This window comes from Xylocopa sonorina, chromosome 11 (genome assembly GCF_050948175.1).
Source record: "Xylocopa sonorina isolate GNS202 chromosome 11, iyXylSono1_principal, whole genome shotgun sequence".
Taxonomy (NCBI): Eukaryota; Metazoa; Arthropoda; class Insecta; order Hymenoptera; family Apidae; genus Xylocopa; species Xylocopa sonorina.
The window spans coordinates 2,738,313-2,761,483 of record NC_135203.1 but is presented as its reverse complement, the minus strand read 5'-3'; the positions used below and the strand labels follow the sequence as shown (position 1 = coordinate 2,761,483).

The 23,171-nt window shown below is 47.1% G+C and overlaps 1 protein-coding gene across 4 annotated transcripts in view; it reads right to left on the bottom strand.

The window, feature by feature from the left end:
- The window catches only part of Pdk1 (Phosphoinositide-dependent kinase 1), a 420,953-nt gene that overhangs the window by 118,025 nt on the left and 279,757 nt on the right, over positions 1-23,171 (bottom strand). For all 4 annotated transcript variants that reach the window (XM_076905028.1, XM_076905030.1, XM_076905029.1 and 1 more), the window contains one exon: positions 22,611-22,658. In XM_076905028.1, coding sequence (XP_076761143.1) covers positions 22,611-22,658 — 48 coding nt within the window. The remainder of the gene's footprint in view (positions 1-22,610; positions 22,659-23,171) is intronic.

The following is a 23,171-nucleotide window of genomic DNA, read 5'->3' as shown; positions in this document are numbered from 1 at the left end:
GTACCCGGAGTTAAACCTTGGACAGAAATCGATAAAGCGATATTTCATTTCTTTGGGACAGTTTGTAAGGGTTAAAAACGGAGCTGCTGTCGCGCGGAACCACCCCCGCGGACGCTCGTTCGCGTCGTTTCGGGGATCAGGCGTGCTTTGCATACTTCCGTGACCTTTCCAGGCGGCATTCTGGACTCCTTCCTTCTGGAGGGATTTATAGAGTCCTTACGGCAGCTGGCGGAACGTTTCGGACGGGTGCGCTGGTGTTTCTGCGAATTGTCGCGGGGAATGCGAAACGAACCGCGGAAAATCGTCCGCTTGCCACACCGGTAATTAGCAGCGGCTCCTCGGCGCCTGGGATTCGTCGAATCGTTCAACGCGCGACGTACGATCGCGGGACGTTGTTTACACGTGTCAATTGCCTTCTGTGGCTTCCCGTTTGCCCCATTAGCGGAGCAATCAGATTGCGCGTTACATCGACGCTGGTGCGCAGTAAGGATTATAGATCGCCTAGATTCGCGTGATCGATACGCCACGTTTCAAACGAATATTCGTTGAATTCTCGTTGGGGGGTTCCCTTTCGAATACGTTCACATCGATTAACCGAAGAGTTCCGCGTTGCGACGTTTCACAGAAAATTTTGCAAAGGAGACTCGAGGGTGAACAGACGCGGAGGTGAAATGTGGAAATATGGAAATAATAGTGGTAATCATGTACGATGATGGTATAATATTTTTGAGTGCATCTGCTGGTATCTTTTCATTGTCTTAAACTATTTCGTTTGTCTTCTAAAAACGGGTATATGGAAATTAATCAACGTGGATGTGGCGCAACGTGTTGCAAGAAAGTAGGTTAAAACGCGGCTCGGTTCAACGAAACGGAACCTTGAACGGGTTTCCGTCGCGATTCCCCGCTAATTTCCCGCAATTTTGCACAACTTGCACGCGCGTTATATAATCCTCGGATAAGTTCCCCGTTTTTCCATGTATCGTCACCTCACACCGTTTTTCTCGTTCCCCGGCTGCTTTTTCAGCGAATATTATGTCTGCCCGCGACAGCCACGTGAATTCGATTAAATTAATTACGTTCTTCGCGATTTCACAATCATAGAAGTCGAAGGTAAGAATTACGCTAGCGATCGTGTCTGTATACGTAATTAAATAAACGAGTTAACACTCGCGACCTGTTAAATTGTGTATTCAACGCGGGAAAGATCGCCAAAGAAAAAAAGAAAAAAAATCGCGGCGTGTGCGAGCAAACTACCATCTGTTTGGTACCATCAGTTACTCGGAAAATTCGGATAGCGGAAGGTCAAACGAATACAGTCGTCAGATCAGAAGTTCGCCGCGATGGATCGCAGCAGCGTGGGAACAGGCTGTTATCACACGGCACGCGGAGGATCGCGGTTGTCGTTCGTGCTTCTCCCGTTCGATTTTCCTCGGGACGTTCCCGTTAACGCGGTGAGAAAAATTGACGGATCCACCGTCCCGGGGAACATTCTTACGCGGTCAAAGAATAAATTAACGACGCCGCGGCTGTTGGCACGGCACCGCTCGGCTCCCTTTGATACGCTGCCACACGTTGAAATCCCGTGGCGCCAGCGCGATGATCAATTAAATTTAATTAACACGAACGAGCTCAGCTTTCGCAACGACAAAGGACCACGGAAATTTCGATGCGCCGTCTGCGATTAATCGACCGTTCGGTTGCGCAACAAGTCACGATCCCTCACGCGACTGCGTGAAATTCGGCGTGTTCTCACGCGGTGATAATGCGACTGCGATTTTCTTTCGTTCAAATTTGAAGGAGAAAGTATACTTCGTTCCATCGCGTTTCTAACATTGTAACGAACGTAAATGGTTACGTTCGCTAGGTTAATCTATAACTTACGTGGCTCGCATAATGCAACGTGGAGCGCGTTACATGTTGCATGGGATCTATTGCAGTTTCTCCCGTGAGACGCGGTTAAGACGCATGAGAAACTGAGGAGATCAACGCTCGTCGAACGTTCGGCCCGCGACTATTGCCAGTCGTGATCGTGAATAGTTAGTTCGCCCCGTCGACAGCGATCTCGTTTAATTTCCCTCCCACGCGCGCGAGAAAGAAACGCGCGCCAAAAATTCCCGCCGACTTTCTCTTGCCCGGCCGAGCGTGCACGTTCACAATGGAACGCTCGATCGTTCCTAACCCTCGGAATATTAAAATGATTGCACGCGGAACGTGGAATCCGAGGAGCAAGTCGAGCGAAATTCGCGATATCCGTGACCCGATCCACCGCTTCTTCGCTTCCTCGAACGCCTCGAAACTTTTGCAACAATGGGATGTTTCAACGTTTACCAATCAACAGCTCTCCAAAAAGAAGCACGAGAGTGTTACGTGATATCATTTAGGGGTTGCGATAACAATTATGCGTATAATTCAAATTTAACCCCGTCCAAGTGATCTAGGGAGGTTGATCTAAAATCGTAAATAATTATGTTCAAGCCAAATTAATAACCAATAGCTCGAATCTATAAATTACTTGATCTCTATTAGTTGTATGGAAACAGCAAACACTTGAAACCGACGCAATTTCTCTCAGCCAGTCAGCCTTTCGGTGAATACGCCACGCGGAGGAAAGACAATCCCACGTTGGTCGGTGGTGAAAGGGGTAGAGCGCGGGGAGTCGCGTGAACGCAACAGACAAAGCCGGAGAACGCGAATTGTGGCCTCGTGTCGAAAGTTTACAGTGAATTATTGCGTCGCGGTATCTCGGAGGCCTGGTTCGTCGACTATCTGGCCTGGTTGCATGTCTTTTTTTGTCCAGGCCGATTCGGAGCGCGAAACGCTCGCCTCTGCCTGGAAGTCGCCTCGTTCTGTCTCGCGACGACTTCTCGCGTACCTGCACGTAACCCGTTCGTCGACGAGGATCGAAAGGCGCGGGAAAATTGTTACGTGAATCGAAAACCCGCGGCGTAACACCTTTCGTCTTCGGTTCCCACGCTTCGATCCGTTCGAGCTGCTTTGTGGGACGAAAATCGGTAATGGATCAGACCAAATAAAGAGGCACTATACTTTTGTTCGCTCACTCGTTTCCTCTGCTTTCGATGCTACGTTTCGGCCAGCGTTACGTGAAAGTGGATCTCGAAACACGGCTACGCGTAAGCCCATCGCGAGTAATTTTCATGGCACGCCGGTGCGATACGCGTCGATGTCTAAAAATAGACGCGTGACAGCCGTTTCTGTTATCGAGGCGTGCTCTATTGACGGTTTATCGGATAAGAGGGAACTAGGGCCCTTCGTGCCTCTCGACGAGGTCGATTCCGGATCGCTGTGTAGAATGGAGGAATGCGGACGCGCGGTATCGGATTGCTAGCGATTGAGGGCGATCGGTGACACGGGTGAAAGCGATTTAGTCGAATTCTGAGGTTGTCACGGGGTAGGATGTTAGGGTAGAGGAAACGGAACAGCGTTGGCAAATCAGTCTAAAAATTTCGCATCGCTTATGTATTGTGGCGGTCCTCTAATGCTCACCATTAGAGGGACAGCAAGCTTAACGCATATAACATAGCGTCTAAGGCGCGACACCGCCATTTTGGTAGCCTTATCGATGAGTTCACTGGTAAGTCCAGGTTGGAAACAGAAAATTTGGAAATAAAATAGGTGAAAAGGCTAACAATGTAATATAGTAGGTAGCTAATATGGAAGTCTGACTTGTCAGTTGCATGTCTGTGAAGATAAGATTGAAATCGATTAAATAAAACGATTTACTGGATTGAAATTCTAACTTGGACGTTACGTATACTCTTTCATCATCAACTCTTTCGTTTCTTTATAAACGTCGATCTTAACACCTGCTACATAACATCTATCCTTGCAGGTACACGTTTAATCTGTTCGCATGAAATTTTTCCCGGTTACGAGCTATCCGCTTTCGACATCGAACACTTCTAAACAACAGAAACATACGACACGAGACGAGCGAGAGCACGTCCATTGCCTCTGTTTCCGCCTACGATAAATACACATCTCGATTTTACCAGAGGCGCCGCCGACTTTGAACCTTCGCAAATAAATTCAAGAAACAAGTTCAATCAAAACAAACACCGCCGAAAGAGCGAGGAACGATCCAAGGCGAAGGCGCGGCAGGAAAGATCGGCGAGGTCGAGGCGCGCGCCTTGAGCGGGGCGAAAATAAGTCGGACCACGGTTATTGTTAGAAGAAAATGGCGCGGGTGACGCGCAATGGTGGACCAATTTCAATCGCGCGCGGAACCAGGTAATTCGCTTCGTTTAGACGCACGCGAGAGATCGGGACGTGACCTATCGATTCGACGATCGCGAATCTGTCGAGGCATCCGCGACTCTCTTCGAGAGTGCGCGAGCACCGTGCACACCATATCGCGAGTGACCTAACTTCTTTATCGAGTCGCGCACTTCACTCGCGCCTATGCGCGCGCTCGACTTTCCAGGAGCGTGGACTGACACCGATATTGCTTTAACTCTTCCGCGTGTAGGATGGAATATCTCGTTCTGTCTACGTCTACTTTCTGGACGAGGTACGTCGTGGCTTTCAGCGAGACACCTTGTATCTCGATGTTTACAATCTGTTATCGAAAGCTCGATATAGCCGCTTCGCCAATCGCGGACGAAGTATTTCGCGAATCGATATTTCCTCGAACTCTCTACGAACAGGATATTTTAATCTATCGACAATACCATTTCTACAATGACGTCAAGTGAGAAAACCTTGATACATCGCGAGTGCGTAGCAATAGAAAGCTACGTTCTTATAAATAGATTTGGACTTCGCATTGTTTTCGAAAAGATATTTCGAGCAGAAGTCAAAAGTCACAACGTATAAATAATTTTTCCATTAATAATAATCTACGCACCGACTACAAAAGAACGCAGCCCCGTTATATCCATTAAAATTTCGATTAATCTTCTAAGGGAGACCCCATTAAGAAAATATATACACATCGAACAGAAATATATTCATAGCAGTCCAAACGGAAGTTAAAAAAACGCAACGTACATCCTTCTTCTGGGCCAAGTCGCTCGAACGGCTACACAGAAAGGAAAAGAGAACGCGAGGAAGGGTTGAAATATGGCCGGGCTCGCTGCGACGAGCTGGACGATCGGCGATGCCGCCGCGTTACCGCGACGAGAATGCCCAAGCCTGGGCAAGAATTTCTCATTTAAGGTTCAGAACCGCCCCCGGTGGTTGGTACAGTTGCGAAGCATTGTGTAATATTAGTCGAATCGCGAGCATACCAACGATGATTGCGCTCGCGAGGGCTATCGATGGCTCGCGATATCAGCTTTTTAGCCGCGCATTAACTCCGTTAATACCCGGTTGTCTGGTTGCATCCGGAAATCTTATCTGGCCGATCCGCGCCGCGTTATACAGCCGGCAATCAATAGCAATAACCGGGCGACGACATTTTATGAAACACGTTTATATTTATCTAGCCGCGCACAGCCGTTTATCTATCGATACTGGACGAGAGAAGTGCGTATCGTTCGAATAACCCTTAATTACAACGCGCTGCTCGATCGTACGCTCGGTTCTGCGTCGCGCGACACGCTCGCCGCGGCACTGACGGCGTGGATACGATTTTTAGGTAAATAGATCTTCAACCTCGGCTGTTTATCGTGCAGCGAAATTTCGTTGCAACGTATTTTCGATCCGTTTTCGTACGCTGAATCACACTGTCGTATATCGTACGATAATAATAACGACGCGTCCGATCTATCGCGCATTTATCTTTCTGAATGCTGTAATTATTCAATGTCTAGCGTGTACCTGTCCATTGTAGTCATAAATTTATTACCTCCTTTTCTCCACATCTCTCTGTTACTACAATTTTAATCCTTCCGATCCTTACGCTTCCCGGCTCCATTCTCTCTCTCTCTCTCTCCGCGTTCATTTCTTACCAAGAGTTTTTTCGCGCCTCCTCCTGTTCCGTTTCATATTTTTATACATCCGTTTATTTTGATATTACCGCACGTGCATTGCAATTGAAATTAATCGCGTACAGGATTCCAGGTGTTACGACAGCGACGGCTGAACAGCTATTATTATTAATAGCAAGAACACCGGCAAAACGAAGTTTATAACGCGATAGAAATTGCGTTAGCGCAAAGGTGATCCCCACGTGGATCCACGCTGAAAGACTTCCGCTTTCGACGAAAACGTTTGCCAACGTCTACCCAGAGAGGAGACGGGTACTCGACTCGAGAAATAATCTAATCGATGTTTTTCTCTCGGCTAAATCGATTTCCGTGATGTAACACCGGTCTCGCGTAGATGCAAAACACGCAAAACGCTCGATCATATGTTTCCACGGCCGGGACGGGAGGAGAGAAAAAGTGAATTAGACTCGCAAATCGGTGTTGTGCGTGCGCCAGCGACGGAGTCGCGACGATTTTCCACGAGGAACCCGATCGACGCGAAAACCCGCGTCTCGTCCAGCCTCTGGGACGGGTTGCGCAACCTTGCGTACCACGCGACGCATCCTGCTGCGGCCGCAGCCAGCCATTTTGATTCTGCCGCGTTGCATAGCCTCGCGATCGCGCCGGTTGCGCAATCGTTGCGCAGTCATTGTTGTCGAAACATCGCGGAATCAGGGCATTGCGCGTGAATGTCAACAGGCAAGGCGAGGAAGAAAAAGAGCCGCGCGTGGCGCGTCGAAGTTCACGCGGTCGTCGATCCGGTTAAAGTTCGGTTCCGTGCGATCGCGCGAATGGTGTATCAACCAGGAAACGGAGCTCGAGGAGGGAAGATACGACGAAGGCTGTCCGTGGCTCGCGATAGTTTCTGGCTCTGCGACCTCCTTTGTTGTTTGCGTACGTGCTTTTTATTTCGAATGTAACAAGTATATCGTTTATCTGCGCTCGCTGAACGAAAGTCTAGCCGCGCGGTTTCTTTAAATTCCATACATCGTTGGAATGTATGCGATGACGTAAGATGCATGTATTTTAATTGTACAAACGCGATTGTATCTTCGATTGATCGTTGCTCGAAAAAGGAAAAAACGTTTCGGACGAAAGATTTTGTTACGGATACGTTCGAGAGTTGGAAGGTCGATTAAACTGTTTTTATACGTTAATTACGTTTGTAGATGAAAGTGGGTCGCTCTGTACGCAACGATCGGGAATTCACTTGCAAAAAGAAATCCGAAAGTAATTTCCTGAAATTACGCAAGCCGCCAGATGACCTGAATTGCGCGTGAAAAAAAAAATCGGCGAACCGTTTTCACAAATCGTCGATAAGGAACGTAACCGGCGTCCCACCTCCTCCTCGCGGTCTCGGATTGTCCACCTGTCGATAGCTCGAGGTAAATCGCTCGTCAAGCTCACGGTTCGAAAGTTTGAACGAGAGCGGTTTGAACACGGATCCAGCGGCGCAACCTTACGCAATACCATGTAACGGCGAAGGATATCGGTGGTGTTATCAGCGGGGTTCTCAAAGCGAACACGATAGCCGACCTGTCACCGTGAATAGTCACGGCACACCTATCGACGTCGGATCGTGAAATACGGGCGAAAGTATTTTCTTCGAGGCGGGATCGCGTAATATTATTGGCGCAACGCGGCAGCCACGCCGTTCCCCTCGAATAATTGGAGTATCGCCCGTCGACACCGCGATTGTCCCGCGAACTCAGACCAAAACTGATTCGAGTTAGCCCGCGCTTCTGTCCGACTCGCCGCGCGTGGATATCTCAAATTTCAATCGAGTTGTCAAAACGGAGCACTTGCTCTCACCTAAGACGGTTATCCTGTACGAAACTGTATCCTTAACGTGCTTTTAAACGCCAACTTTCTAGATGAACTATCGGTTTGACGTTACGAGAGGATAAAAATGCTCGGTTCGCATACACGTTTCGCTCGATCGAAAGCTGTCAGGCTATCCTCAGAGGTAAACGCAACAAAGTGAATCGCGATTCGAAACGCGGACAACTTTATTCGAGAAAGAGAGCCAGAAGACAAGTCGTCCGGTGTCTTATCGAGGCCCATTAGAATCCAGCGTTCGTTCGAGAGTTAGGGGGGGTTTCTGCTGTTCAGCTGTCAAGAATTTCATCGATGATCGCGTGTATATCCAGCGGAACATTGTATCTGGCCTGGAAATCGGAACAGCTGCCCGTAGTCCGGCATCGGGTAAAGGCCCTGTGTGTCAGCCGTGGAGAATTACTTGGCGAATAGAGCGGTGGCTCGGCTCGAAACATTGTGAAACGCGTTACGCTACGATTCCGAGCGTTAACGGCTGGCGGGCTTAAGCCCCGTTGGCAATGAATTCCCCGCTGTTGATAGCCGCTTATGTCACGGTGAAAGCTAAACGGGTCAAAAGGCGTGATTAACGTTTAACGTAACGCTGTTTACCGTCGGAGATAGATCGCGCGGGCGACTTTGTTCCAACGCGATTTCTGTACGCGAACCAACCGTTCGCGTTCATTTCTCATATCCGTGTTCCCGTCTGCGAATCGAGAATCTCGCGCAAGCTCGCAATTCGCATCGCGACGAGTCATTAATCTCTCATCAGTGTGCATACACTTTTACCAAAGCGTACGACCACGCGTTTGGCGTTGTTATAAATCGAAATTGTTCTGCCGCAGAATCCCTCGAGCGAGAATCACGAGGTGACACTGCGTGCCAGCAGGAAAATTAAGCTCTCCGTCGAGGAGCCGGTCGTTACTGATATTACACGGTGAAACGTACCTCGCGCGGTTTAAAGCAGCAGAATCAATCGGTAGAATGGAATCTCGCGAATCTTATCCAGGAAGGAAACAACCACGGCGTGAATTACCGCGGCGAAGAGAATCTCTCGGTTGGACCAGGATGGCAAGGCCGTGATCACCGTCGATGACCGATAACCCCGCGGCAGGGCCATCGATAGAGGATCACGAGCAGAGACAGGTGAATGCGAACGACGACGGTTTCGAACAATGCCCGATTCCTGTACGCGAAACCATAAATATGCAATGAGCTAACGGAAGCGAGCCGAGAGGCTACGAGCGTCGCCTTTAAGTATTCCCCGTTTAATTGCTACACTTTACACACCGTCGTGCGCCGCGGCGCGCGATCGCGACTTTCGTTTAATTGGCGCCCGTCCCGTAATGCCTCTCTTCTGATCCCATCGCCGGTCGCGATGCGGACATGGAATCACGGTTTTGCGAGCACACGCTGCGAGGATTCGCGCATCCGGCTCTTATGGCGCGCCAGTCATGGGTTTCGGTTGAAAGAGCTCTCCGGAGCTTCTCGTCTGTCTTTAACCTCTCGCGGATCGTTCGTGGTTAACACTTTGACGTAAACGAACGTCCATAGCCGTCAGATCTTTCACGACATGTACGCAAATGACAGTTATAGCCGTCGTGCATATTTTAATCAATAAAAAAAGAACAACGTTAGTACGAAGCGTAGTAACGCATGCACTTGTTAAATTATTGAGTAATACATGTAGAAAAAAAGTGATAGCATGCCAGACAGCATATTAGTTGTTTCTTTTCGCTTTGGAAGATTTGAGTATCTAGAGACAAATGACTGATATAACAGTCGATCACGCCAGCGACAATGATCGGTAGTCGTACCAAAAGTTTAGTCGATTTCAGTTCACGCAGTCGAAAGATGATTCTGTGAAGACGAACCATTTATTCTGGAAGTATTTTTTCATGAATTAAGTAAATACGATGAATTAGTAAAGCAAATGCCGTATAGTCGTCACGATGGTTATAGACGTCATTTGCTTCGAGAATAGAAAAATGACATGCTAAGCAAATGACGATTATAGCTGTCGTTAGTTTTTTGGGAAAAACTGTGGTAAAATGTGATAATTTTCACTTCGAAATATACAACTTACATCCGATTTCATCTGGCAGTCATAAACAATCGAAAAAGAGAATGTGTTTCTGAGAGCGATCGCATGGCCAGAAATGTGCGTCAAAGTGTTAATTATTATCGTCCAGACTTTGCAGATGCTTCGCGTAAATAAAGAACAGATGAATTGCGAGTAATTTTGATCCTCCTGGTCGCAGTGAAACGATCGAATGTCGCGACGACGCGGCAGTCCAAGTAGAAGTGGTTGAATCTAGTGTGCGGCTGGGCAGACTGAAGCGACTCCATCCACTGTGCGATGGTTCGACTCGAAATGGCTGCATCTACTGGTACCAATCATCGCTAGTTGGCCATTGCCACGTGTTCTGTTCGCGATTATATAATTTTAACGATTATACAATTTTTCATTGAAAAATGTAATCAATTAATTTACACATATGATGTACACGGACAATTTTATTTTTAAGTTTTAGTTGATCGTATGGAGCTCATGGGTTATTGAGAAAACACTCGTAGAAAATGCGAAACAGTGCAGAGAAATCTATGCGATACTATCAATTTGTCCATCGCGTTAAAATAGCGGGTCTTTCCGACATAAAATCTGAACGCGATGGCGCTGCATGGGATTCAAACGGTTAATATCATAACTTACGTTCACGATTCAATGTCAGGCCTCTTTTTTCCGCGATTGATTTCGCAATGCCCGCGAACGTAGTAACGACGGCTCGAAAAACACACCTTTCGAAGCATAAATTATCGAAAGAAGCAAAAAATCGACCTTCGCCACGCCCATTCGAAGACGTTTGCCGGTATCGAATCTTACGTAAGGTTAGTTACTATCAATCGAAAGGCGTCAGCTAAGTAAATGGAAACCCGTCGATTTATCCGGGAGGCGAGACCGGAAATGCCAGTGCGGCACCTAGTGACGTCTCAGTGGTAATTCCGCTAATAATAAAGTATCGACGCGTTGCGTTGCTCCACACGTTCCTCCGCGCGTATTATGGCGCTAACGCTTCTTGGAAGAAAGCCGCTCCGCGTATGATTGCCGTCGTTGTAAATAACACGCGGTGACGCACGAGAAATTCCGTAGGATTCGCTATTTATAGGAGAGTGATATCGCAGTTATCCTGGACGCGGACAGAACTCGGATCCAGGAGCTCGAGAAGAGATTCCCTTTCGCCGGACGAATAAAACCGGAAACACACCCGTCGACGTGGATTCTCGTGTCGCTCGCCGTCGAGGAATCGTAAAACATGGACGTCTATCCTTAACCTTTAATTACTGGCGCAATTTAGTCGCACGTACATTGCGTAACACGTTCAGGGCGATGTTAAGTCACGAAAGAAGCGATTGCAGAAGGCTACGACGGAGGTCAGCCACGCGCTGGCTGAAAACAATACTCTTAATGGACGCGAATAATGAAATTCTAATGCGGAGGATCCTCGCTGCTCGCTGGTTCCCGGGGAAAACGTCGAATCGATCGCGAAGAAACGTCGTTACTCGCCGAATGACGACTACGCGTATTGCACGGCCGTGTTTACGCGGACGATAACAATATCGTCTAATTACGTAACTGTGTCACGTAACTGTTTCGTCCTCTCAGCCTGGCGAACGCTTTTCGGGGGGGAGTTCGACGTCTTCCTTTCCTTGCATGCTGAAACGCCACGTGGAAAGCGGACGGCTGGCCAACTGAAAACCGGCGCGCTACGCGACGTCGAGCCATGGGATCGATAATAGTGCCGGGACGCGCGGCATGACGTTTCGTTTCCGTTAATTACACCCGATAATCGATCGTATTACGAACCTGTCACAGTTTCGAACGACTGCCCGTACGCGACTCGTATACAATTAGCCGTGGCTTATTAAATGATTATGTAAAATTCGAACTCGTGCTGGCGCCAAGCAGCACGGCGCTTAGGTAACCAGCGTAATCGCGGACAGACCGCGACGTCGACCACCGTCGTTTATCGTGACAAATTGCGCCGGGGGAAACGATGCGAGACGGAAATCGTGGAGATCGTTTCGCGAGTTCCGTTTCGCGTGAACGTTCCCGATCGATCGAAGGAATCGATGCTTCCGATAAACAGAATTATTATTCGGTTTCACGTTGTGCAGAAATAGCTGACCGGTCACGGCGCAAGTTCAATGTCGTGTAAAAATGCGCGGAAGCAAAGCAAATTGCCGATGCTATGTCCGAATGGAAAACAGCGTACGTACGCGCAGTTAGGAAAACATTTAATATGCCAACAAGCTAATTGCTTCGATCCGCTGACGCTCGCGAAAATTACCATTTGGAAATTTGAACGGTGCGATTTCCATGTTACGCGGCAACGTTCGAAAATCGACGAAACCGCGTACGTGCGGTACGTACGGTACGTACCTCTCGTGGACGAAGAAAATTGCGTTCGAAATGGATGTGTCAAGGAGATCTGAAGGTCAGCTTAGTCTCCTCTCGACGTACTATTTCGCATTCTCTACGCGGAGGAATGTCGATTGCTTTTACAGCGACTCGAAGAATGAATAGCGCAAGGTCGCCTAAAGAAAGTCACCAATCGTGAGAAAGATAATAGAATATCCCCGGGGTCGTGTCCCGTTCCGTTTGAAAAGGTAAAAAGCACGCTACCCGGCGGAACGGAATTCGACCTTGGGAACCGCGACGCGCCGCCATTTTCGTTTCGAAAGCGGCACCCCTCGCAAGCTCCTGGCTGCGGTCGATGGAAAAGAATCGGTCTGCGTGTATATTTTCTCGCCGTTCGTCAACCGATGCAGGAAGAGGCGGTTATAAATAGCGGCGTAGCGTCACACGCGGGAAACCAAAAAAAGGTCGTCGACACGTTTAACGCCAGCCGACGATGTTCATTCATATTTATAGCGATGAATGAAAAGTTCGTGGCGAGTAGCTTTGATCGACCCGGAGGTCTGACGGACGCGCAAAAAATTCCTGTCGCCCCTGCCTCGCTACGAATCGTTTGAAATTGCGAGAGAACGATTACGGACGAACAACGGTGGAAAATGGCCACTTTTCTAATTTCCTGCCCTGTGTTTCGCAGTTCCTGATCAGTGAGACGGCACAGAAAAAATGTTCGCGCGTTTGTATGAAAATAAACCTATCCTCTTAAATATAGACAATTTAACTTTTGCAGCATAATATTCTCATTGCTATATGAAGATGCAAGAGTCATAGTTCCCGTGTACATTTCTAATTCTGTACATTCGTATCCGTGTACGTTTCTAATTCTGTCCCGTGTACATTTCTAATTCTTAAGCATTATCATAGTTCCGCGTTATTTTAGATCGACGCCATCGTTTATATAATTGCCTTTGTCTTTGAAAACCTACGGATTCGAGATTTGTTCTCATCGTTTCACATTCTGCGGAAGTCGTCGATGCAGTAAACGGGTGGTTTTTTTTTTTTCTATAAAACGCGATGCAGCATTTGGACTTCGGTTGAGAGAACGGGTGACGCTAACCCTACGGACACCTCCTCCGGGGCATTTTTCCGGTCGGTCTGTCGGTTTCCACGACGTTTTTCTCGCGAAGACGAAATAAGATTACCGGTGAACGACGATCAATGCGGCGGAATACGTGACCGGGACCAACGATGCCGCATCGTGTTTTCGATTTTGCCTGTCCCATCACCTGGCTAACACCCTCGCTCTGTACGTGCCGCGAGCTTCGTTAAAAAGCGACGCCAGTCGGAACCTCGTTAAGAGAGCATATAAGTAATGGTCCTGTCTTTAACGCGAGCCGATTCCACCTGTTTTCCGTGCACGATTCCAATCGGTATTCCGCCCGTGGAGAACACTTTCCTTTTATGCAAGTCGGCTTTATTCGCACCTTGGTTGAGAATGCTACCCCTTTTACAATTACGTTTCATTTGTACTGTTTAATATGAAATAATTTGAAATTTTCAGTTGCTTTTCCCTTTTTCTTTACTGTTTCCTCGACTTGTATGAATTGTCGTTTCTTCTGTTATAAACTGTACACGCGAGGCTACGAGCGTTGTACGTACTTGTTTTCTCATATTTACAATGTTTGAAAACATTCAAAACGGTGAGATACCGACGAGAACAAAGGACTGTATTGCGTTTCGGTGGCTGAACTGGATAATTCCACTCGATGAAAATTGTATCTGGCGATAACGACTGTAATTGCACTCGAATAAACAATTGGTCGACGCAGATGAATTGCGATATTAAAGGAAAACCGTGACGACAATGCGGGAGGGGGAAAAGGTTGGTACGAGAGTAAAAAATAATCACGTTGAAAAGCGGACGAGGATCGGCGATATCGTTATCTAACCCTTCCAGTTGACAAATCTGGGGAAAAACACCGGCGAAACGGCTCACTTCCTGAAGATAATGCACGCACCGCAGGTGAAATAAGGTCGATTATTTGCACGCGACACAGCATGGGAACTGTACGCGCGTCAATTCCACTGACGCACGTCGCATTTTGAAGTCATCGTTGTCGAACATCGCCGCTGTTGACGCGCGGTTACGCGTACACGCTTCAGAGACTCCAAAATGTTTAACTTAACGATTCCATCGACCGCTGCATCGTACTTGAAGCTCCTTACCCGTTTCCTCCATTTTCATTTCCATTCGCTAGCAATCTTTCTAAGCAACCGTTCTCCATTCCTCACCAAACCACCGGTTTCTGTCAGAAATTCCAACTCTCGTCTCTATTTCAACCGCTGCTCACCCTAATTCTCGCCAAAGATTCTCAACGTCCGCGTAGTTTTATCAAGAAAAACGATAAACTGGAAAAATATCGCGGCTCGTGGATCGCTCCTGCGCAGGATCGCAGTGGCAGCGAAATTGAAAAGGAACGCAAATAAACGGGTCAGAAACGCACACACGATGGGTGAAACGGGGTCAACCCCGTTTCCGTATAACGCCTAAATGGAAACGAGTACGAGTGCGCGGGGGCTGAACGACACGCGCCGCGTGTCAAGGCTCCTTCGCGTCATTTATCGCACGCCACGTTCCGCGAGGTTAATTAAACCTCGTCCTAATGATACGTAATATATATAATCAACGTGACGTGGCCCGTGTTCGACGATTTATCGCGCGCCGCGTCGGCCGACTAATTTTCCCCGATTAAATAATTTCGTGGCGCCAGTGCTCATTCGTTTCCATTTTTTTCCCCCCCCCAAATCCGTCCACTATATTTTTTTTTCCTTCCGCGGAATAAATTTGTCAGGTTTTTCCTCACGTCGTGTCTCGCTGTGTCACGTGTCGGTCGTTAACGTTAACGTGACGGAATGTCTTTTTTTTTTCAGTTCCGCGCGCCACGTAGAAAGTTTAATAATTACGCGGTCGCTGGGTACACGTGCGATTATCGGCTTAGTTGTACCCTTCTATTTCTAAACGAAACATCATCGCCCCTTAAATTCCCGTCGCGCCAGAGGGGTTAATATTAACAGCGATGCTAATGCACGCGTATCCATTAGCGGCGTCGTGGAAGGCGCACGTAAATGAATCCTTGCGCTACCGGTGGTATTACGTGCTCGACTCTATTATTTTATCGTTCAGGAAGCATTATCTAATTTGCTCGTTACTTTGCATAAATCGTGTTGTCCTATCGAGCAACGGAGCGTGTACCATTCCTCGAAGACGGCTCGTTGCGTAATAATTGTCGCGTTACGACGGCGGCGACGATCAAGAGAACGTGGAGCGTGGAGCTCCGCGCGATGGAAAAAGAAAAGGAATCGAAAGTTCCTGCGCGAAACCTCGAAGGACGAGGGTGTCTAATTCAAGGTTTCCCTTTTACGTAAACGGAAATCCGCTAATCGCGAGAAAAAAATAGAGAGAGAGAGAGGGAGAGTTCGAACAATGGGAGCCGATGAAATTATTGGCGATATCGAACGGACAAGGACAGCCTCCGAAGCGGAAACGCTTCTTACGAAATAGAATTTCTTGTGGGACGCAAGAATTGGAGAACGCAAGAACGTTTCGAATCGGAAACAATAATTTCCACGCTGATGTAATCGTTTCGGCGAGCGTATAATGTTCACGATGAAATAAACATCGACGCGTTCGCAACGAGCGGTTAACAAGCTTGCCTGCCTTTTCGCTTCCTCCTACTCTTACGTTCGATTACGATGGACAGGATTTGCTGCGAACAAACCTCCTTCCTAGTTTGACACGATCGCGTTCGGTTTTTAAAATTGACAAGATTTGTGTAGACGAGAGCTGTACATTTCTTGCAGCTGGTTAATAACACAATCTCTTTATTCATCTCGCATCACAGATAGACCCGAGGAAATCACGAAAAGCCATTCCTCTTCCTTTATCTACCGCATCCAGGCCGAGCAGATTTGCGCAACAGCTCCCCGTTATCGGTCGAAGGAGACGAGTGGCACTGGCACGATTTATGCTCGAAACGCGGCGCCTATAAATTATTTCCCAAGGAAAAACAAATGGCGCGCGGGTTTCCCTTTCGTTCGAGAATACCAGGAGAATTCAGTTAGAAGCGGAGGGCAAACGGCTCGCGAAGACGTCGTCGATAGGCCGCCAGCTTGCCACGGCGTGTCCCTGGGGGGACGGGGCTCTCGTCCAGTCTGGTAATTACTGGAAACGCCACCCTCTCCTTTTTGAAGTTGGCACGCCCGCGGAATAAGTTTACCGGCGCGAAAATCAGCTCCACGAGCCTCCTTGGCCTTCGCTCGCTGATTAACCCTCCCGAGATTAGCTTCCTGATGGAGCTGGAATTATTTTATCCCGACCCGTCTCCCCTTCGACGCCTTCCATTATCCTTTGCTCGCTGTCCCCTGCTGGGACGAAAGAAGACATTTTTGTTTACGCGCCACGGAGAATCGCGGCATGCGGGGGCAAACTTGCTAATCGCGCGATGGAAGATCGTTGCACGGAAGCCAGTCCAGCGATAAACTGCAATTACTCCGTGTTTGTGTTAATCTGTCGAGAATGAAATATTGAAATAAATTGCTGAGACAACCGAACGATGGACGAGCGAAAGCTCGGTTGGCAACCACCCTTGGCCCTCGAACGATCAGTTTTTTCATCGATAAGACCCATCGGGGCAAGCTAATATTGGCGCACCGAGTGATATTAATTTTACACTTAACGGAATCGACGTTATCGAGTTTGTCCAAGGGGTGGTTGATTCCGTCGTTCGGTCCCATCTCATTTTCTGCGCCACCCTCGTCCTCTCCCACTTTTCTTCGCGTTAAAAGTCATCGAGCGTTCACGCGATCAATTTCTGCTTCGCTGGAACAGTCCTTCGCAAAGCGATCGTGATCGATTCCTTCCGAGGCTGTCAACGATCGATTAGTGTATCGTGTAATTATCTCGTCCCGCGTTCTTTCGTTATGTCGATTAATTGGAAAACAAACAGCGGTAAACGACGCTCCGCGATGAGCTAAGGATAAATAGATAAGGAGAATAATGTGCGCCAGGTAGTTGCTTCCGTGGATCGTTTTCCGGTCACCATGACTGGAGGTAATCATTTTTTTGCTCAGCAGAAATACGCGGCGCGTACCAATTTGTCGGCGCTATTAGAATTGCATACCCGTCGCGGCAGCGTCCGTCGATCGAGATAAAGGCAGAGGTGAGCAAATGTCAAACGGGACGTTTCCTCGTTGGAACAGATGCGCGACCTAGACGAGGACGTAACGGCGACGGAATACTTTCTCGTTCGCTGGACGTGGTCTCGTCGAAAATTTACGTTATCCGGTATCGATGATTCGCGACGGAGCGGATGGATCGAACGTTTGCATAACTTGAAGAGCGCTCGTAAAATTCGACAACGCCGGATGTCGCTGCGATTTCCTTCGGGATTATTATACCGCTCAATTTCCTGCGATTACGAAACGCGCCACGGGAACAACAGATAACGTTCGAGGCTACATCTTCGTGGCTACGTTCAGTTCCAGCGACTCGAAAGCGGATTTCATTCGTATCGCAAGCGTGATTTCTACAAAATAGAAAAATATACGAATATTTCTCTTCGTTCCTCTTTATCAAGCGCTGAAAAACTCGATGAAAATGAAGTTCGAAAGATTAATTATTCTAAATGAATAGAAGCAGAAAAAGCGACACGCCGCGAGGTGGACGCGAGCTTCGTGTTTTGACGCTTGAACCTCGTCCTTGTGACGCACGAATTAGACGCTGAACGTAGAAATTTTCTGCGAAATTCGCGTAACTAAACCACGCTCGCTGACGTCACAGCTACATTCGATGAGGTGACAACGCGTGATCGGCCATTTGCATTTCCATCGGAGGAGATCCTGCGCCCGTCCGCGCGGCGCTTCCGATCAAGATGCGCGAGGAACGAGAGAAGAGTCCTTCGAAACACTTCCTGTCCTCTTTCCGTCTCGCGATCGTGACTCGATGACTTTGTTTTGGTACGACTGTCTATTCTCGTAAGTGTGAAACAGTGATCATACCGTACGCGCGTGTATACACAGTAAAAACGTGAGTCGCCACTTTTTTCCCCTGCTATTCATTAAAAAAAAAAATGCAGAAAATACGAAACAGAAAAACAGTGAAATACTTCTCGAAAGTTTTCGTACACACATTTCTGATCAACGTACACAGTCGAGCTGGTTGTTTAGCTGGAAACCGTCGAAGAGACAGACTGTCTGGCTGGTAAAAATCCAAATTGATCGTGTACAACGGGGACAGGCGCATTAACATAATCCAATGACTTGGGAATAGATTCCCGACTTCCTCTTATACGCCTTCGATCACGGAAACCGGTGATATACATACGCAGCCACGGTGAATAATGAAAGATACAATATTGACAGTAAACACGACAAGCTGCTTATTTATTCGAGCTTGGACTTTCCTGGAGATTCTCGCTTCGTTATTTAACAAACACCGCGAAAGAACCGAAGAACGGAAACTCTCTCGCTGTATCATTCATGAGCTAGGGAAATGCTTGGTACACTATTCTTCTTTCGTCTTGTTGGAGCGAATCGATGAGAAGAATAATCAAACCGTTCCTGAAATCTCTCGAAGACACGGATTTTTAGGTTTCGTCGGACATCTTTGACTGTTCGCGTACAAAACTGTGACACGTCGTTAGAAAAGTGCTCGTTCCTTTACGTTTTAATGAACGTTCGTTTCGTCGTGGATTTAAAATGGTGATGGAAACGCGTTAATAAAAGAAGAGCAGAAAGATTAACTGTCGAATCGCACGCGTCGAGAGAAGAGGTAAAAACCTGCTGCAAGAAACCGATCGAGAACCGCGGTTTCTCCACTTGTCCATCGATCTCCGCACATTTGCTTCTATTTGTGGCGGTAATAAGTAGAAATCTTTATGTAACACCGCTAACGGAACTTTCTGCACGATGCCCGTCCTACTTTTCTTTTCACGCCACCAGCGGCTAGAGCCGATTTCGGCTAATTAGTCGACCGGCGAGAAATTCCACGCGCGCCTTCTGCTCGTTTGCGACTTACATTTAGCCGCGATCAACAACGCGTTATTGCCCGATAACTGTCTTCCTGTACCTCGAGAACGAAATAAACAAATTTGCGATATCGCCTCTATTTTCGAAATGCATTTTCTGACCGCCGATAATGATTGACTGAAATGTACGCTGCAAATAAATAAGCATAACATCGACCGCGCTTATTTATGTTTCCATGCGAGATTTTTATCTCTCTGACGATGTGCTAAAAGCTTACTCTTCGGTGATAAGTCCTCGCGTTTCCTTTTACGTCTCTCAGTTATTTCACGTTTTCATCGTTTTCACGTCACACAAATTTTTCCATCGAACGGTCGTGTCTTAAATTCGCGTGTCACTTTTTGGAATAAAATTCTCGAAATTAACTGCTGTACGTAACACGTTCTTTTAGGTACAGTTTGCTGGAAGATTGAAGGAAGGGGTGAGAAAGATGGAGCAACAAGTCTGGGATTCCATCCTCCGACGGGGTACTTGGCCAGGTTATTACTGGTTCGACGATGTCACGTATCTCTGTTTGCACGTATCCCTTCGGGTTTCCCTTTAGTTGGAGGCTCCTCAGCGTCGGGAAAGAAGACGGAGTAACCGAGGAAAAGGTAAGCCAGACGATTTACACGAGCAAACGCGCGCCTGCATGTTGCAGATAAGTTACAATCGCGGTCATTAGCCACGTTCGCGACAAGAGATTGATACCGCGCGGAAAAGTGCTGGCGAATAACCGAGGGCCTCGGCTAGACATCGTGCACGTGAGACGAACATTTGAATTTTCACTCTCACGAGATTCAGCTAATAAACAACGACTGCGCACGCGAAGATACAAATCTACGTGTCTCGCTGTTTGTCTACTCTGCTGATTAGATGTATATGCTTATAATTAGAGGACGTTCTGCTAAAGACTGTAAGCTATCGTCCACTAAAAGCAATTGGCACTCCTTTCTGAACGTTAATAATTGCCAAACTTTTTGTAGAAGAGTTAAAAATCGAAATAAAAACCGAAAATAATTAATTATCAACGTCTGCACATGGTATCTTCTCTACTACGAGCATTTATTGTCAGAGCGATAGAATTCTCATGCGAAACGTGCGATAATATGCCCAATAGCCGTACAAAACCAAAGGTATAACTCTCTAAACGACATTCTTCGTTTTCATCGTCATCGAAGACCCCAAAAATCGTTCAATCCCAAAACATCCCTGAACACGATCGAACCCACGTGCGATATAAAGAAAGCTACGTCAGATCCAACCACGCTGGCCCTATTTCTCATTGAATTCGCGGGAAAGTGAGCGCGCGAGGTCGCGTTTGGGTCAGCTGGCAGGGGGTTGAAACACGAGAAACGTATCGCGTCCCCGTATCCGGACGGGTCGTCGCGGTGTTCCACGCGTGGCTGAAAGGAGAAGTAAGTTGCGAGTGAACCACCGAGCGTAAAGGGAGCCGGTACCCGGCGCAACAAGTACGCAATTCAGGAAAGTTGCGCCGCGTCGATAAGGCAATTATTCGGCTGCGCCGCCTCGCGGAGAACAATGCCTTTTGTCGGATGAGGCAACAACGGGGTTATGGAAGACGAGCAACGGGGAGAAGAACGTCTTTATGCGGGACGCGGCCAGGCACCCGTGTATCGAGGAGGCGGAGGTGGCTTTTCTTCGCGGCGCGGCGCAGCGCGTCGCGGCGGCTCAGCCTCGCGGAACATTTTTCCTGGTGCACCGCGAACGATTCAATTTAACTCCGCCGTTTCTGATTCACTTTCAACACTGACGTCGACAGTAGGTTTGCTAATTTCGTGGGGGGCTGCTTCAAATTCCAGTCGATCTCGTTACTGCGTCGTCGTTTCTTCTTGTTCCTATCGATCGCTGCATTCGTAACGGGGCGTTACGAAACAACATTTTGTAACTTTGGACGCTTCGTTTTCTTGAATCGCCTATTATCGATAAACTGTTATCGTAGATTATTGGTAACTTTCACGGGGGAATGAGAAAATATAGTTGGTTGGTTGCAACGAATTTTATCAGGCATAAATATATCCGTTGCCAGAAGGTTCGTTTATTCGGCTCGAGGGGAGCTATGCGAGATCGTTTTATTACATTTATCTACGAGACTTGTTTTCACGTCGAATGTTTATTCGGTGTGCTTTTATGTCGGATCGATAAAGTGCTCAAAAATTGAGGTCGCGATCGTAAAAAATTCACTTCCCAATAACGCCTGCCCCTCCCAAGAAACACGATAATTCAGGCAATTTATTTCGCATTAATCGTGTTTATTTCATCGTATTGTTATTATCGAGCAAACACGCGAGTGATTTAATTGACTGTTTGTCCGCGACGCGTCTTTCCTGCCTGAGAAATCCTCCGCCTCATCATCTCGATCAACGCCGCGCGTTTATCATACGCGAATCGGTTGATACGCGTTTTTATCAGCGTCGCAGGAAACGGAAACTGAACCAACGACACACGCGAAAACTTCCTCGCGACAAGATAAGACTTGTTTACAAAACACAGTCGCATTTCGGTGAACGCAGCTTATCTGGAAGTTCAATTATTCGCTGGCTATAATTAGGGGGAAAAGCAGAATAACGCTAGCCGTGGCGTGACGAATATTTAAATATAACTTCGGCTCGTGTCGTGTTCAAGATTAACGATCGCCGCGTTTGCTATTCCTTTTAACCGAACGAGTAAAAACATACCGCTCGAAGAAATGATCTCCGAGCTTGTACGCGCTTGAAATTATAAACTGTCCGACTTCAAACGCGTAGATTAGTGGTGGGACTCACCGTCATAAATATGCAAAAATATAAGATGAGTCGGCAGACGGAAAAACTTGTTTGTTGACGCGGCGTCAACGGTTCGAGTGGAAATCTTGTTATTTACAAAAATCGTTCCTTAATCAAGTCTTTTCAATTCGACGAAAGAACTCTATTTGCTTAAGAAAGGAGGGGCGAACGGAGGGAGAGAGAAAAAAACAGCACTCAATCTTCCATTCTTGAAATGAAACTAAAAACTGACGTTCTTCTTTAACCTTCGCAATAAAAGGAAACAAACACGTTGGCGCCTACCTTTTTCTTTTAGCGCGAAAGATCAGCGACTCGATAAAAGGACGGCAAGTTCGCGGAATGCAAATTTCACGGGAGTCAGGACGCTCCGTAAGATGGCGGAAGACGAGAGAAAAAGAAGGGGTGACATCCACCGCCGCGAATTCATTTTCCAGCCAAGACGCAGGCTCGTTTCACGTTCTCTTAACACAGACGCTTGACGCTCGATTTTAACAAACCGATCTTCTCCATCATTCCAACCCTTTGGCTCGCACATTTTTTGCCGCGTCTTGTGAAAACGCTACGCAAACGAAATACTAAATTCTTCAGCTTTGAAGGTTTACTTACGATCACGGAGTCACATGCAACACTAGGATCGCTGTCCGCGTTAGGGTCCTGAAAGGAAGAAAAGTTAATGTTGATTTAATATCGATGCTCGATATTAATTACCGTTAACAAGACTGGTAATAGCATTTAAGATCGAATATGCAAATAAAAAACACCATTCAGGTTTCATACCAGTAGGTGTAATTATTGAATTAGCATTTAAAAATTATCAGGTTCTCCTAGGCAATAAACATTTTTTACTATAAAAAGAAGGGAAAGAATTAGAATAATAGCTAATAAATCTTTAATTAACAAATAACATAATTATAAGACAATTACTATTTGTACCTGTACATGATCCTGTTAAATGAAGAAAAAGATAAGTAAGATAGTAGAAGGTAAAAAACGTAATAAAAAAATCGATTAAGTGTAGTATCATAATTGAAGATCCTTCTCAGATTAATTCAACAACTATTCAAGCAATAACTGTCACTCCTCACTGCCTCCTCCTCAGTGGCTTCCGTAATTATCGATGTTTTCAACGTTAATCGAAGAAAACTAGCCTCGTATTCGTCTTGAAAC